The following is a 15,656-nucleotide window of genomic DNA, read 5'->3' as shown; positions in this document are numbered from 1 at the left end:
GGGGGCCTTACCCCAGCTATAACCCCACACCAGCCAGTCCCATTTCCGGGGAAAAGGATGTTGGCCAAGAGCTGCCCAGAGTGGAGGCTGGGGGCCATCTCAGGAGTTGTCTCCACCTGGGATCAGCAGCAGCCCTTCCAGGCTGCAGAGACCCCCTCACCCCTCATGGGGTCTGCAGATGAATCCTCCAGTTTCTCCTGCAACACAAGGCTGCTGTGAGAGGAGCACCAGCCTGACCCTCAGATGCCAGGACAAGCTAGAATCCAGCTAACCCAACCTCCTTGACAAGGGGCGCCCCTGGTCCCTCCTGCACACAGTGCAGCCAGAGACTGGTCCCAGGGACAGCTCTGACCCAATGGCTGTAGATATGCTCCAGACCCCTTCACCTGGCCTTACCGTCCTCCCCAGTCAGGCCCCATCATGCCTTGCTACCCTTTCTGCCTTGCTCACCTGCCTGCATCCAATCCTCTGCACGTGTAGTCCCATCCTGTCTCCACTATCCCAACTGCCAGGAAGACAGGGCCCAGGCCCCTGGGGGGCCTGAACCGTTCCCATGAACATGAGCATGTTCCTGGCAGGGCCTCACCTGCTTGGTCCTTCCCAGGTGAGCTGTCCTGCACTGGCCGGTAGGACAGCTGATAGCTCTCCACGGTGTCATCCGAGTATAAGCTCCAGCACACTCGGACTGAGGAACCTGTGGCTGAGTTAGGAGCCTGCGGATTTATGACTGGAGCAGAAGGAGCTAGGAAAAGAAAAGAAAAAAAAAGAGGAACCTCTAATAGAGGTGTGGGGTGAGAGTGGCCCCTTTCCCATGACCATTGATCCCCCAGTGAAGCCACAGCCTTTGGGAATGGAAGAGAAAGTCCAGAGTAGACAAGGATGGGGACACACAGCCTCTCAAACATGAGTCTGCAAAATACAACCAGTATATTTATTCTTGCTTTGACAAGTGCAGATGAGCTTAGGGAGCAGGGGTCGGTGGCAGGGACTCAGACCAAGGCATAGACTGGGAGTCCTGCTCTAGGTTGTGGGTCCTCTGGCCCTTCTGTGGCACTTAAAGAGGCAGGACAACGAGGATCACAGCACTGCTGCCTCAGCAGAGAGAAAGAAGCCTTCAACAAGGAGGCTCTGCTTTCATTGATGGTGTGGGGAAAGGGGGCATCCAGGGACCATCTCCCACATTAGTGAGAGAACATTGGGGTGGCCCAGTTGTGCTTTTCAGAACCAACTTCTTTAGAGTCCATCTACTAAGCTAATTATTTTCTTCTCTGTAGGTGAGTACTTCTATCTTCCCCACCCCCATACAATCTCACCCACACAACCGAGAATAAGAACAAGTGGTGTTTTTCCTCCATAATTCTTTTTTCTCTCTTTGAGACAAAGTCTCGCTCTGTCACCCAGGCTGGAGTGCAGTGGCGTAATCTTGGCTCACTGCAGCCTCCACATTCCGATTCAAGCAATTCTTGTGCCTCAACCTCCTGAGTAGCTGGGACTGCAGGTGCACACCACCATGCCCAGCTAGTTTTTTGTATTTTCAGTAGAGACAGGTTTTCACCATGTTGGCCAGGCAGGTCTTGAACTCCTGACCTCAAGTGAACTCCTGCCTCTGCCTCCCAAAGTGCTGAGATTACAGGTGTGAGCCACTTGTACTCGGCCCTTTCTTCTATAATTCTTCTCCCATGGCAGCATCTCCCTCCATCCCAGACTTTTAATATCCTTAGTTTCAAAAGTTGAAATTGATCAACCCATGTAAGAGCACAGCTGAACTTAAAGGAGTTTGAATTAGTTTTGGCTCATCCTTTGCTTTCTGGTCCGGAGCTGAAAGATCATAACGTGACAGAGGCGAGGAGGAAGACAAAGAACTTATATCCCCAATGACAAAGTTCAGGGTGCTCAACAGATGCCCTGCTAGACACTGTCAAATACAGCTTCACCTGGAGATGCAGTGTAAGAAAATGGATGTTCTGGGAGCTTTTAACCCCTCAGGAAGCACTAGATGCAAGCAGGAAGGTGATGGTTTATGTGAGATCTGGACACAGGGAAGTGAAGAAAAATGTCTCTGCTTCTCAAGCACGGATTTGGACAATAGTGCCTTTCCTTCCCAATGACTAAGCCTGATCATTTGGGCAGCACCATTTCTAGATGGGGAAAAGAACCATCCAGTGGACATCATAGCTCCATGAAATCTCTCCTTGACCCAGTGATTCTGAGAATGGTCCCCAAGATCTATGATTAAAGATTTGCATTACAGTATAGTTTACAATGGTAAAAAAAAAAAAAAAAAGTTAGAAACACACCAGTATCTAACAATTGAGGATTAAATAAACAAATTAAAGTATGTAGCCACTAAAGTGATATTATAAAAGAATTTATCAGGGTGGGAAAATATCAATCAAAATTGTTTTGCTAAAAAAGAGCATATTAGGCACAAGTATACATATGTAACAAACCTGCACAGTATGCACATGTACCCTAGAACTTAAAGTATAATAATAAAAAAAAGAGCATATTACAAACAGCAGATTACAAAACAGAATGACTCAAGTTTTATAACAAAAATACTGTGCAAGGAAAAACCTAAAATGGTATACACAACATTGTTCACAATCATGTTGTTCAGTGTTGGTGAGAAAGGGAAAGCAAGCAGTTGGAAAAAGAGGAATTACAGACTATCCTTATAAATAAGTAATCATAATAATATTTTATTTATTGTCTTTCATTTTTTTGAGATAGGTTCTCACTCTATCACCCAGGCTGGAGTGCAGTTGGGCAATCATAGCTCACTGCAGCCTTACTCTTGGGCTCAAGCAATCTTCCCACCTCAGTCTCCCAAGTAGCTGGGGCGTAGCTGGGTGTACGTTGCCACCCCAATCTAATTTTTAAGATTTTTTTTTGTAGAGATGGGGTCTTGCTACATTGCCTAGGCTGGCCTCAAACTCCTGGGCTCAAGCAATCTGCCCACCTCAGCCTCCCACAGTGCTGGAATTACAGGCGTGAGCCAGCATGCCTGGCCCACAATAATACTTTAAAGAGCTACTTGGCACCATGTAATATGTTGTACATAAGTTACCTCATTTAATTCTTGACATATTCCTATGAGGTATTATGATGTCCATTTTTACAGATGAAGAAACCAAGACTCAGAGAGGTTAGGTGAGTTGTCCAGAGTCACACTGCTAGGAAGTGGCAGAGTTGGAATTCTCACGAGTTCTATAGAATTCCAAAGCCCATCTCTTAGCCACGATGCTAATCACAGATACCAGGAGGAACCTCAGAGAGGTCAGCCTCTGTTCTCACTTATGAGCCATAAAGACAAAAATAGGAAGTTTGAGGGAAAAAATACTTTTTTAGATGGAGTCTCGCTCTGTCACCAGTTTGGAGTGCAGTAGCATGATCTCGGCTCACTGCAATCTCTGCCTCCTGGGTTCAAGCCATTCTCCTGCCTCAGCCTCCCAAGTAGCTGGGATTACAGGTGCATGCCACCACAGCCAGCTAATTTTTGTATTTTTGGTAGAGATGGGGTTTCACCATGTTGGCCAGGATGGTCTCAATCTCCTGACCTCATGATCCATTCACCTTGGCCACCCAAAGTGCTGGGATTACAAGCGTGAGCCACCACGCCTGGCCTTCTTTCTAAATCTTTATGATTTTTTTCAGACATCGACATTTCCTGCTCAAAGTTCAGGGGTTCTGCGGGGTTTTCTACAATAAAATCATATAATCTGGCTGGCCATGGTGGCTAACGCCTGTAATCCCAGCACTTTGGGAGGTCGAGGCAGGTGGATCACGAGGTCAGGAGTTTGAGACCAGCCTGGCCAACATGGTGAAACCCCGTGTCTACTAAAAATATAAAAAATTAGCCAGGCGTGGTGGCAGGTGCCTGTAATCCCAGCTACTCAGGAGGCTGAGGCAGGAGAATCGCTTGAACCCGGGAGGCTGAGGTTGCAGTGAGCTGAAATCGCACCATTGCACTCCAACCCAGGCAACAGTGTGAGACTCTGTCTCAAAATATATATATATATATATATGTGTGTGTGTGTGTGTGTATATGTGTGTATATATATGTATATATATTATATATATATAATTTACAAACAGAGGCAATTTCTCTTTTTCCTTTTCAATTTGGATGCCTTTCTGTCTTTCTCTTGCTTAATTGCTCTGGCAAGGTCTTCTAGCACTATGTTGAATTGGAGTGTTGAGAGTGGGCATCTTTGTCTTATTCCTGATCTTAGAGGAAAATATTTCAACTTTTCACCATTGAGTATGATGTTAGCTGTGGGATGTCATATATGACATTTCTTATAATGTTTGCTCTAATCTTTATTATTTCCTTTCTTCTGCAAAATTTGGGCTTAGCTTGTTCTTTTTCTAGTTCCTAGAGGTGTAAAGTTAGGTTGTTTATTTGAGATCTTTCTTAATGTAGGTGCTTATTGCCATAAATTTCCTTTGTAGTATTTCTTTTGCTGCATCACATAAGTTTTGGTATATTGTGTTTCATTTTCATTTATCTCAAGATTTTTAAAATTCCCTTTTGATTTCTTCTTTGGCCCATTGATTGCTCAGGAATGTGTTGTGTAATTTCCACATATCTGTGAATTTTCCAATTTTTTCTTGTTATTGATTTCTAGTTTCATACCATGTGGTCATAAAAGATACTTAAGGCCAGGCAGAGTGACTCAGGCCTGTAATCCCAGCACATTGGGAGGCTGAGGTTGGAGGATTACTTGACACCAGGAGTTCAAGAACAGCCTGGGCAACATAGTGAGAACTCATCTCTACAAAAAAATTGAACACATTGGCTGGGTATGGTGGCATGGACCTATAGTCCTAGCTACTTGGGAGGCTGAGGCAGGAGGATTTCTTGAGCCCAGGAGTTGGAGTTTGCAGTTAGCCACAATCACACCACTGTACCCCAGGCTGGGCAACAGAGCAAAACCCTATCTGAAAATAGTAATGATAATAACAATAAAAGATACTTGATATGATTTCATTCTTCTTATATTTGTTAAGGCTTGTTTTGTGGCCTAATGTGATGTAGCCTGGAGCAGAGTGAGACTGTCTAAAAAAAAAAAAGACTTGTAAACTGAAAACTATAAAACACTGATGAAAGAAATTGAAGCAGACACACAAAAAAGGGAAAGGTATCCTGCATTCATAGATTGGAAGAATTAAGATTGTTAAAATGTCCATATTATGCCAAATGATCTACAGATTCAAGGCAATCCTTATCAAAATCCCAACAGCAGTTTTTTTGTTTCTGTTTCTGTTTTTTTTTTTTTGAGACGGAGTCTCGCTCTTGCCCAGGGTGGAGTGCAGTGGTGCGATCTTAGCTCACTGCAAGCTCCACCTCCCAGGTTCTCCTGCCTCAGCCTCCTGAGTAGCTTGGACTACAGGCACCCGCCACCACGCCCGGCTAATTTTTTTGTATTTTTAGGAGAGTCAGGGTTTCACCGTGTTAGCTGGGATGGTCTTGATCTCCTGATGTCATGATCTGCCCACCTTGGCCTCCCAAAGTGCTGGGATTATAGGCACGAGCCACCACACCCGGCCCCAACAGCAGTTTTTACAGAAATAAAAAAAAAATCCCCAAATTCATATGGAACCACAAAAGAACCCAAGTAGCTAAAGCCATCTTGGTAAAGACAAAGCTAGAGGCATCACAAATTCTGATTTCAAAATATATTACAAAGCTACAGTAATTGAGACAGTATGGTACAGGCATAAGGACAGACACATAGACCAATGAAACAGAATCGAGAGCCCAGTAATAAACTCATCCAAATGATCTTTGCTAAGGGTGACAAGAGCACACAATGGGGAAAGGATAGTGTCTTCAACAAATGGCATTTGGAAAACTATATCCACATGCAAAAGAATGAAATTTGATCCCTATCTTACACCAGAACAAAAGTAAACTCAAAATAGATTATTAAAGACTTAAATGTAAAACCCTGAAACTGTAAAACTCCTTAAAGAAAATACAGGTGAATAGCTTCTTGACATTGGTCTTGGCAATGATTTCTTGGATTTGACACCAAAAGCACAAGCAACAAAACAAAAAACAGGTAAATGGCACTACATCATACTAAAATAGCTTTTGCATAGCAAAATAAACCATTAACAGAGTGAAGAAACAACCTACAGAATAGAAGAAAATATTTGCAAATTATTTACCTGATAAGAGACTAGTATACAAAAAAATTAAGAATCTTCTACAATTAAATAGCAAAAAAACAAACCAATTAAAAAATGGGCAAAGGACTTAAATAGATATTTCCCCAAAGAAGACATATAAATAGCCACCTTGTATATGAAAGAGTACTCAATATCTCTAGTCATCAGGGAAATGCATATCAAAACCACAACAAGATATCACCTCATACCTGTTAGGATGATATTGTCAAAAAGTAAAAGGAGGCTGAGCGTGGTGGCTCAGGCCTGTAATCCCAGCACTTTGGGAAGCTAAGGTGGTCGGATCATTTGAGGTCAGGAGTTCAAGACCAGCCTGGCCAACATGGTGAAACCCCATCTCTACTAAAAATGCAAAAAATTAGCGGGGCATGATGGCGGGTGCCTATAATCCCAGCTACTTGGGAGGCTGAGGCTGGAGAATCACCTGAACCCGGGAGGCAGAGGTTTTAGTGAGCCAAGATCATGCCACTGTACTGCAGCTTGGGCGACAGAGCAAGACTCTGTCTCAATTAAAAAAAAAAAAAGTGAAAGGTAACAAATGGTGAGACCGTGGAGAACTGGAACCCTTATATACTGTTGGTGTGAATATAAAATCATGCAGCCATAATGGAAAACAGTATGGTGGTTCCACAAAAAATTAAAAATAATTTGGTTGTGGTGGTGTGTACCTGTAGTCCTAACTACTCAGGAGGCTGAGGTGGGAAGATCATGTGAGCCCAGGAATTTGAGGCCAGCCTGGGCAACATAGCAATACCCTGTCTCTGAAAATATTTGTATATATCAGAACTACTATATGATCTAGTAATACCACTTCTGGGTATGTATTCACCAGAACTGAAATAAAGATCTCAAAGATACCTGTGTTCCACGTTCATTGCAGCATTCGTTATTCACAATAACCAAGACATGGAAGCAACCTTAATGTCCATCAATAGATGGATAGATTTTAAAAAGTGTGTGTGTGTATACATATGGAATATTATTCAGGCTTAACAAAGAAGGAAGTTTTGCCATTTGTGACAACATGGATGAACCCTGAGGACATTATGCTAAGTGACATCAGCCAGTCACAGAAGGACAGATACTCCATGATTCCACTTACATGCGGTATATAAAACAGTCAAACTCTTAGAAGCAGAGAACGGAATTGTGGCTGCCAGGGGCTTGGGGGAAGGGGAAATGGGGAATTGTTGCTCAATGGATATAAAGATTAGTTATGCAAGATGAGTAAGTTCTAGAGGTGTGCTGTACAACACAGTACCTGTACTTAACAATATTGTATTGTACACTTTAAAATTTGTTAAGAGGATAGATCTCATGTTAAGTGTTCTCATCACAAGAAAGAAAAAAGCTCTGGATAGTCTGAGCTTGCCATGAAGTACACACACAGGTGAGCACCTGGGATGGTGTTAATGGAGCCCATCAGCTGCTCCACATCAGAGAAATCCAAGGTCTGATCTTCAAACTCAGGCTGTGCAGAGATTTCCACGTCTGTTTTTGCTTTCAGGAATTTCCCGAGTCTGTTGGTATAAAAAGACACACTGACTAGAATGGAGGGGCATTCTCCTTAGTGTATATCTATAGTGCTGAGTCACTGTAATAAATGAAGAGGGGCTCTTTGCTGAACTTTCATTTAGTTACAAACAGCTGCTGGCTGCCATCTACCTTTTTTTTGGAGATTGACCTGGGGTCATCACTGGGGATGGGTGGGATTGGTTTGTGCCTTTGAGGGAGAGGAGAAAGAGTAAGGCCATGTCAGAGGGTTGGTAGGGGCGATCTGCCAACAAGATCCAGAACCACACCCTCTGGAAGATCTCTTAGGTGCTAACCTGGGAGTTCCCACTCTCAAGTCACTCCAGGCCCAAGATGTACCGAAGGTCCAGACTCCCCGGGCTTCTCCACATGGTCAGGTGCCCTCAAGTTGCTGCTCATGGGACTCTGGGTCTCCTTGTATCTGCTTCCTGGCAGTCACAAGGTTTGTAAATGGCACAGGCAGAATGTGAAACCAGGGCCAGGCACGGTGGCTCACACCTGTAATCCCAGCACTTTGGGAGGCCAAGGCAGGCAGAGCACCTGAGGTCAGAAGTTCGAGACCAGCCTGGTCAACATGGTGAAACTCCATCTCTACTAAAAATACAAAAAAATTAGCCAGGATGGTGGGGACACCTGTAATCCCAGCTAGTTGGGAGGCTGAGGCAGGAGAATCACTTGCACCCGGGAGGCAGAGGTTGCAGTGAGCTGAGACCACGCCATTGCACTCCAGCCTGGGCAACAAGAACAAAACTCTGTCTCAAGAAAAAAAAAAAAATTGAAACCAGTTCCATCTTTGCAAAAATCACTGCACTTAACCCTTACATTATGAAACTTCTGTGTTCATGTTGCTTTATGGACATATTTTATTTGATTCTCACAAAGCTATCCTCATTTATAGATAAGGTGGCTCCTGGACTGATTGGATTTGCCCAAGGTCATGAAGGTAGCAGGATTTGAACTCCTATCTGTCTGACTCTAAAATGTGCATGCTTTCTGCAACTGGATAGTCTGGGTCCAGGCATAGCAGGGGGATGTTGGGGGTACTCCACAGATCTCAGTTCTTCCTGGTGAAATGAGGGGCTTGTGGAGGAGAGCTGCCCACAGGCTTGTTGACTGAGCCTCACCATACACGCTCCCTGCTAGTCCTGAGATCCTGAGATTCAATACTAGATACTCCTAGCGACCACACACCATCAGTCCAAAGCCAGTGCTAATTGGCAATACTAGATACTCCTAGCGACCACACACCAACAGTCCAAAGCCAGGATTGACACAAAAACTGAAACTGGAACCATATAACCAAATGGAACTGAGTCTATTTGGATATCTAAAATTGAAAAAAGTAAAAAAAAGAAAAACATATTAGAACAAATGTATTACCTGTCAGCCATAGCCACTGCATCCTAAAAAGGAAAAGGAGAAAATATTAAGTTGATTTGGGAAATACATTTCTTTTTTCTTTTTATTTTTCTTTTTTAAATGGAGTCTCGCTCTGTCGCCTAGGCTGGAGTGCAATGGCGCAATCTCGGCTCACTGCATCCTCCACCTCCCAGATTCAAGGGATTCTCCTGCCTCAGCCTCCCAAGTAGCTGAGATTACAGGCACGCGCCACCACACTCAGCTAATTTTTGTATTTTAGTAGAGACAGGGTTTTGCCATATTGGCCAGGCTGGTCTCGAACTCCTGACCTTGTGATTTGCCCAACTCGACCTCCCAAAGTGCTAGGATTACAGGCGTCAGCCACCACGCCTGGCTGGAAATAAGTTTCTTTTACCAACATATTGTTATAAATATGTAGATAGATATAACTATATATTTAATAATATATATTGTTACATCTTACGTATATAGGATAGTTATATAACAATTGATATAACTATACATAACATATAATAACATTAACATAGATGAAAACTTGGAAATCAGGAAAAAGTTAAAAAGCCCAGCTGTATCCCATACCCTAACAAAACCACCCTTATTTCTGTGCATTTTCTTCCATACCACAGTACTGCTTTTCCGCATTAACATTGTCATGTGCCTGTGGTCCCAGCTGCTTGGGAGGCTGAGGCAGGAGGATCATCTGAGCCCAGGAGTTCAAGGTTGCATTGAGCTATGATCGCACCACTGTCCTCCAGCCCAAGCAGCAGAGCAAGACCCTGTCTCAAAAGAAAAACCAACAACAAACAATCCACACTATGTAAGCACTTTCCATGTTATAAATGGTCTTTTGGGCCATCAACTTGAACACTTGTGTAACAGTTAATTGTGAACAGTTAATGAATGGAAATGCCATCATTTACTTAATGGTTCTTCTATTGTTGAATGTTTTGTTGTTTCCAATTTTTCACCATCATACATAACAGTGAGAAACCCACCTTCATGTTTATCACTTTCTCCACGTTCTGCATATGGTGGGCCCAATGAGCATTGATGTTTCTTGCAGTGCCTGCCAAATTGCTCTCCAGCTTCATTCACTGGTCCCTCACCCCTAGCACAGCGGGAAGGAGGCATGGTTGGGCTTTGAGGAGCAACTGTATGCTTGGACAATGTGGGGGCCATACTTAGCAACCAGGAAGCACTGGAGGCGGAAGGCCCTTCCCCCACACCCTGAACACCAAATCTTCCTCCTACTCCTGTGGCACCTTGTGAAGAAAGGGGACCCCGGCTCTGACTGAAATTGAAATTCCCACAGCCCAGCCATGTAGAGGGTTGGGTAAGATTTAATTTGACTTCAAGAAAATTAGGAAATGGATTGTTTTTATTGCATGTCTGAGTTTGTGAAGTAAGATTTTTAATTGCTACACTTGTAACTGGGAAATTTAAGGTGCCTTTTGAGCCTTGACAACTTTCTCCCCAGAGCTCCAAGAGGCCATCTGAGGTGGCCAGAAAACTCTTAGAGCACGATTTTTGCTCAGCTCAGCTCCAGGATGAGGGGACAAGTATCTGGGTGACTAGAAAAGAGGAACAAAGACTGGTGCTGCCTCCGCACTGGGGGAGGGAGAGAGTCCGCTGCTGTGAGTCTGCCTGGCCACTCATGTGGAAGCCATGCAGAGAGACTGGGCCACAGCCTCCCCATCATGATCATCCAATGGAATCAAATGGATGCTGGCCATAAAAGTCGATTCCAATGCCTCCAGAAGGAAAGAGGACAACCTAGCTTACCTCAGCCATAACTGTCGTTTCCGTTTATCATTCCATCTCTTTCCTTTATGTTCATTATTTCATTTCGTTTCATTACTGACCTTTATGAAATCCACCTTCTCCTCGTGACACATCTCTTCTATTGTTTCCATCAGTTCTTTGCAGGTATCTAGGTTTTCTCCACAGTTGACCAGTTGTCCATATAAGGCTTCCAGCTTCTCTTTCTTTTTCTCCCCTAGAGCTTGTATTTTTTCCTCATATTTTTGAGCAAGTGTTTCCAAGATCTCGTTGTAATGTGACTCAAAGTTTTGTTCTTGTTTTCCAAAATTCTCCTGCAAGACAGTTGACCTCAGTCATCATTTCAGCGCATGTAGTGTGTTGATTGATTTTTTTTTTTTTTTTTTTTAGACAGAGTCGCGCAGTGTTGCCCAGGCTGGAGTGCAGTAGTGCGATCTTGGCTAATTGCAACCTCCGCCCCCCAGGTTAAAGTGATTCTCTTGCCTCAGGCTCCTGAGTAGGTGGGATTACAGGTGTGCATCACCACACCTGGCTAATTTTTGTATTTTTAGTAGAGATGGGGTTTCACCATATTAGCCAGGTTGGTCTTGAACTCCTGACCTCAAGTGATCCGCCTGCCTCAGCCTCCCAAAGTGTTGGGATTACAGGAGTGAGCCACCGTGCCCAGCCTGATTAGAGTCATTAGAGCAATGAAAATGTGTGCCTATCGGAACTATTGTAGTTCCTCTACTTTGTCCTCTCATCTCTTGTCAGGATGTTGGAATGGAAGCTGAAGGTGCTGGAACACAGTTGTCTCCAGCCTAGACCCCAAGAATAATATAAGCAAAAGCACTGCTTTCTCTCCTGGCAGCATTTTGCAATCCACTTCCAGTTTCAACTACCTTATATCACCATGACAAGTGACCAAGGAGATTATCAGTGATGATTCAGCCTGATATTGGACCTTAATGTGGGAATATTTTCCCTGAGAGATTCCCATCTACCATTCCCTCCTGAGCTCTTAACATCTCATGAGGCTCCTCTTCAATCCCTTGTGCTTGGATCATACAAACACCAAGATTAAATCAACGAGGATCATATCAACTAGGGGAGAGACGAAGGCAAAGGGGGAACAAGGGTTGTGACCCGGTAGCACTGCTTACAGATGAGAAGTTGCAGGAGGGCAAAGGGAGGGTTCTGACAATATGAATCCAGGAGCACAGTAGATGAGAAATATTAATATTAATAGAGTATATATTGCTTATATTGTCCCCAGAGCTCTGCAAGCTCTAATGGATGTCATCCTTATCAGGTGATGGGGACGTTTCCAAGGAAGAGGATCTTATTAATCATTCAGGGAGTAATTACTGAACACCTGCTATGTGCATAGGACTTGCTCAGAATGGTGCAAGAGAGAGAAAGGCAACCAATGAACTTCCCAGTGTTGAGTATGAAAGGATGGCCATGGGGTCCTCACTGAGGATGAAGGGACTTTGATCTGAGAGTAAGCTGGCAGAGCAGCGTGTAAGAAGTTTGTTTGTTTGTTTGTTTGATGGAGCCTTGTTTTGTTGCCCAGGTTGGAGTGCAGTGGAGCGATCTCAGCTCACTGCAACCTCTGCCTCCTTGGTTCAAGTGATTCTCCTGTCTCAGCCTCCCAAGTAGCTGGGATTGCAGGCACCCACCCCCATGCTCAACTAATTTTTTTTTTTTTTGTATCTTTAGTAGAGATGGGGTTTCACCATCTTGGCTAGGCTGGTCTCGAACTCCTGACCTCAAGTGATCCGCCCACCGTGGCCTCCCAAAATGCTGAAATTACAGGTGTGCCCAGCCAATGTAAGAAGTTTTGTCTTGGATGTTGTGCACTTACCCCCTCCTACTACCACCCTATGCTTGGCAGTGGAAGGGTTTGCCCCTTCTCTGTGTCTTCCATGGAGGATTAGTGCAATAGCTCTCCTCCCTTGTAAGATTGGGGGTGGAAAAGGTCTAGCTTCATGGGAAATGGGCCTGGGGCTTCGTTGATTCATATGAGATCCTCCTGTTGGTACCATCCGAGGCTGCATTAATAGAAGTAGAGCATCCACGTGAAGAGAAGAGAGAGGGCAAGTCCTGAGCTCCTCAGTCCTGGTTGACCTCATCTGGAAGGTTGGGTTGAGCTCTGGCATCACAGTGGTGTACCATGTATCTACTAGGTCACACACAGGAGACTGTGGCATGTTTGGTGACAGGCATTGAAACTTATTAATCTTATGAGAAATAGATAACAGCTGAGGAAAAGAATATTTATCAAAAATGGAATGGGTATCCTGCAATGCCTTGTCAAGGCTGAACCATGAAAAAGGAACTAGTCTTATTCTGTGTCTCTAGGGGCCAATATGACTAGTGGGCAGAAGTTACAGAGCCACACCTTCTATCTCAGTCGTCTTGACATCTGGATCAAGGCTCACATCCTCACTGTAATCCCAGCACTTTGGGAGGCCGAGACGGGCGGATCACAAGGTCAGGAGATCGAGACCATCCTGGCTAACACGGTGAAACCCCGTCTCTACTAAAAAATACAAAACCTAGCCGGGCGAGGTGGCGGGCGCCTGTAGTCCCAGCTACTCGGGAGGCTGAGGCAGGAGAATGGTGTAAACCCGGGAGGCGGAGCTTGCAGTGAGCTGAGATCTGGCCACTGCACTCCAGCCCCAGCGACAGAGCAAGACTCCGTCTAAAAAAAAAAAAAAAAAAAAGATTAGGAGGGAGGGGGGCTGTCAAAGGATGGAAACTCCTTTTCAATCCTAGAATTCTAAGCTTTTACTGATCTCTCAGGAAACTCTGGAAATTGCTAACTAGACAAAGGCAATACACAAATTTATTTATTTATTTATTTATTTGAGATGGAGTCTCGCTCTGTTGCCCAGGCTGGAGTGCAGTGGTGTGATCTAGGCTCACTGCAACTTCCACCTCCCAAGTTCCAGCAATTCTCCTGCCTCAGCCTCCCAAGTAGCTGGGACTACAGGCACATGGCACCACACCCAGCTAATTTTTTATTAGTAGTAGAGATGGGGTTTCACCATGTTGGCCAGGCTGGTCGAATTCCTAACCTCAGGTGATCTGCCCACCTTGACCTCCTAAAGCACTGGGATTACAGGCATGAGCCACTGTGTCCAGCCACAAATTTATTTTTTAAATGCATGCAGAGCTAAAAATATTCATTTGTTTGAGTAGCAATCGTTGGCAGAAGTGGGTACTTTGCCTCTTAGAACAATAAAAAAGGCTGGGCGCGGTGGCTCAAGCCTGTAATCCCAGCACTTTGGGAGGCCGAGACAGGCGGATCACAAGGTCAGGAGATCGAGACCATCCTGGCTAACACGGTGAAACCCCGTCTCTACTAAAAAATACAAAACCTAGCCGGGCGAGGTGGCGGGCGCCTGTAGTCCCAGCTACTCGGGAGGCTGAGGCAGGAGAATGGTGTAAACCCGGGAGGCGGAGCTTGCAGTGAGCTGAGATCCGGCCACTGCACTCCAGTCCGGGCGACAGAGCGAGACTCCGTCTCAAAAAAAAAAAAAAAAAAGAACAATAAAAAAGTGTTTCACAGTCTACACCTGACTTTATATAGTCAACATTATAGGTACCCCCAAAAGCCTAAAATTAACAACTCCCAAAACCAAGGAAGCAACATGGAACTCCACTGTTTCTGGTTTCTCAGCCAATGCACCAGACAGCAACCTAGGGATTCTCAGTAAGACCTTCTACCCCAAAAAAGAGGTCCAAAACAAATAAAAAGAAAAACAACTCAAAACACAAGGGCAAAAATAAAGATGTCCCCTCTTCACCACCTGGGCTCAAATGAGGGACTTCACTGGATGATGCCACCCTGAAGTCATCTTTGTTAGAATAAGGGTCTATCAAGTTGAATAATGAAAACAGTATACATTAAAAAAACAATTCAAATAAGGGTCTAAATCACATACAATTGGTGATTTGGGTAAAGGGGAAATGAAGCCAGTGAAGGAGAGGGATTGTGATTGGGAAATTTCTACCTTATTTACTAATGCAACAAACATGTATAAAATGCCTGCTCTGAAATATACCATGTAGTAGGACTAGGGATGTTGAGACAGACGACCCAGCTTTCACACCAAGAGCTTATAGTTCAGTAGGGAATGCTGACAGGTAATCGGTTCCATGACATCCATGCCTGGGTGCTATGGGAGGTCAGGGAAAGAAGGGAGGGGAGAGGGGCAGTGGTGACCCCTCACAGTCTAAGAAAACAGATTATCTAGCTCATACCAGAAACAGCTGCTTGACCTAGCCATTGATGGAAGCAATGTTAGTCTGATGAGGTCTTCAAGTATGGTCTTACCTCCACAGTGATGAAAACCTCCTCCAAGTGATTTGCAAAGTTTTCCATCTCGATTATCTGCTTTTCCAATTTGTACATGTTTTTGTGAATTTCATCCTATCCAACAGAGGATCACAAAGAAGGTATTAATGTTATATCTTCTCTCGCTCTTGTAGAAGGCATTTTATTTTATTTTATTTATTTATTTTTTTGAGATGGAGTCTCACTCTGTCACCCAGGCTGGAGTGCAGTGGCCGGATCTCAGCTCACTGAAAGCTCCGCCTCCTGGGTTTATGCCATTCTCCTGCCTCAGCCTCCCGAGTAGCTGGGACTACAGGCGTGAACCACCACGCCCAACTAATTTTTGTACCTTTAGTAGAGACAGGGTTTTGCCATATTGGCCAGGCTGGTCTCGAACTCCTGACCTTGTGATTTGCCCAACTCGACCTCCCAAAGTGCTAGGATT

General features: G+C 44.4%; 1 protein-coding gene across 4 annotated transcripts in view; it reads right to left on the bottom strand.

Moving 5' to 3' along the window:
- The window catches only part of FSD2 (fibronectin type III and SPRY domain containing 2), a 48,641-nt gene that overhangs the window by 13,965 nt on the left and 19,020 nt on the right, over positions 1-15,656 (bottom strand). For all 4 annotated transcript variants that reach the window (XM_011953874.1, XM_011953875.1, XM_011953872.1 and 1 more), the window contains 5 exons: positions 15,212-15,307; positions 10,971-11,201; positions 9,109-9,131; positions 7,594-7,715; positions 587-742 (listed from right to left, as the gene is read on the bottom strand). In XM_011953874.1, coding sequence (XP_011809264.1) covers positions 587-742; positions 7,594-7,715; positions 9,109-9,131; positions 10,971-11,201; positions 15,212-15,307 — 628 coding nt within the window. The remainder of the gene's footprint in view (positions 1-586; positions 743-7,593; positions 7,716-9,108; positions 9,132-10,970; positions 11,202-15,211; positions 15,308-15,656) is intronic.

The sequence above is a fragment of the Colobus angolensis genome, unplaced genomic scaffold (genome assembly GCF_000951035.1).
Source record: "Colobus angolensis palliatus isolate OR3802 unplaced genomic scaffold, Cang.pa_1.0 Scaffold376, whole genome shotgun sequence".
Lineage (NCBI taxonomy): Eukaryota > Metazoa > Chordata > Mammalia > Primates > Cercopithecidae > Colobus > Colobus angolensis.
This window is presented reverse-complemented; position numbering and strand designations above follow the sequence as displayed.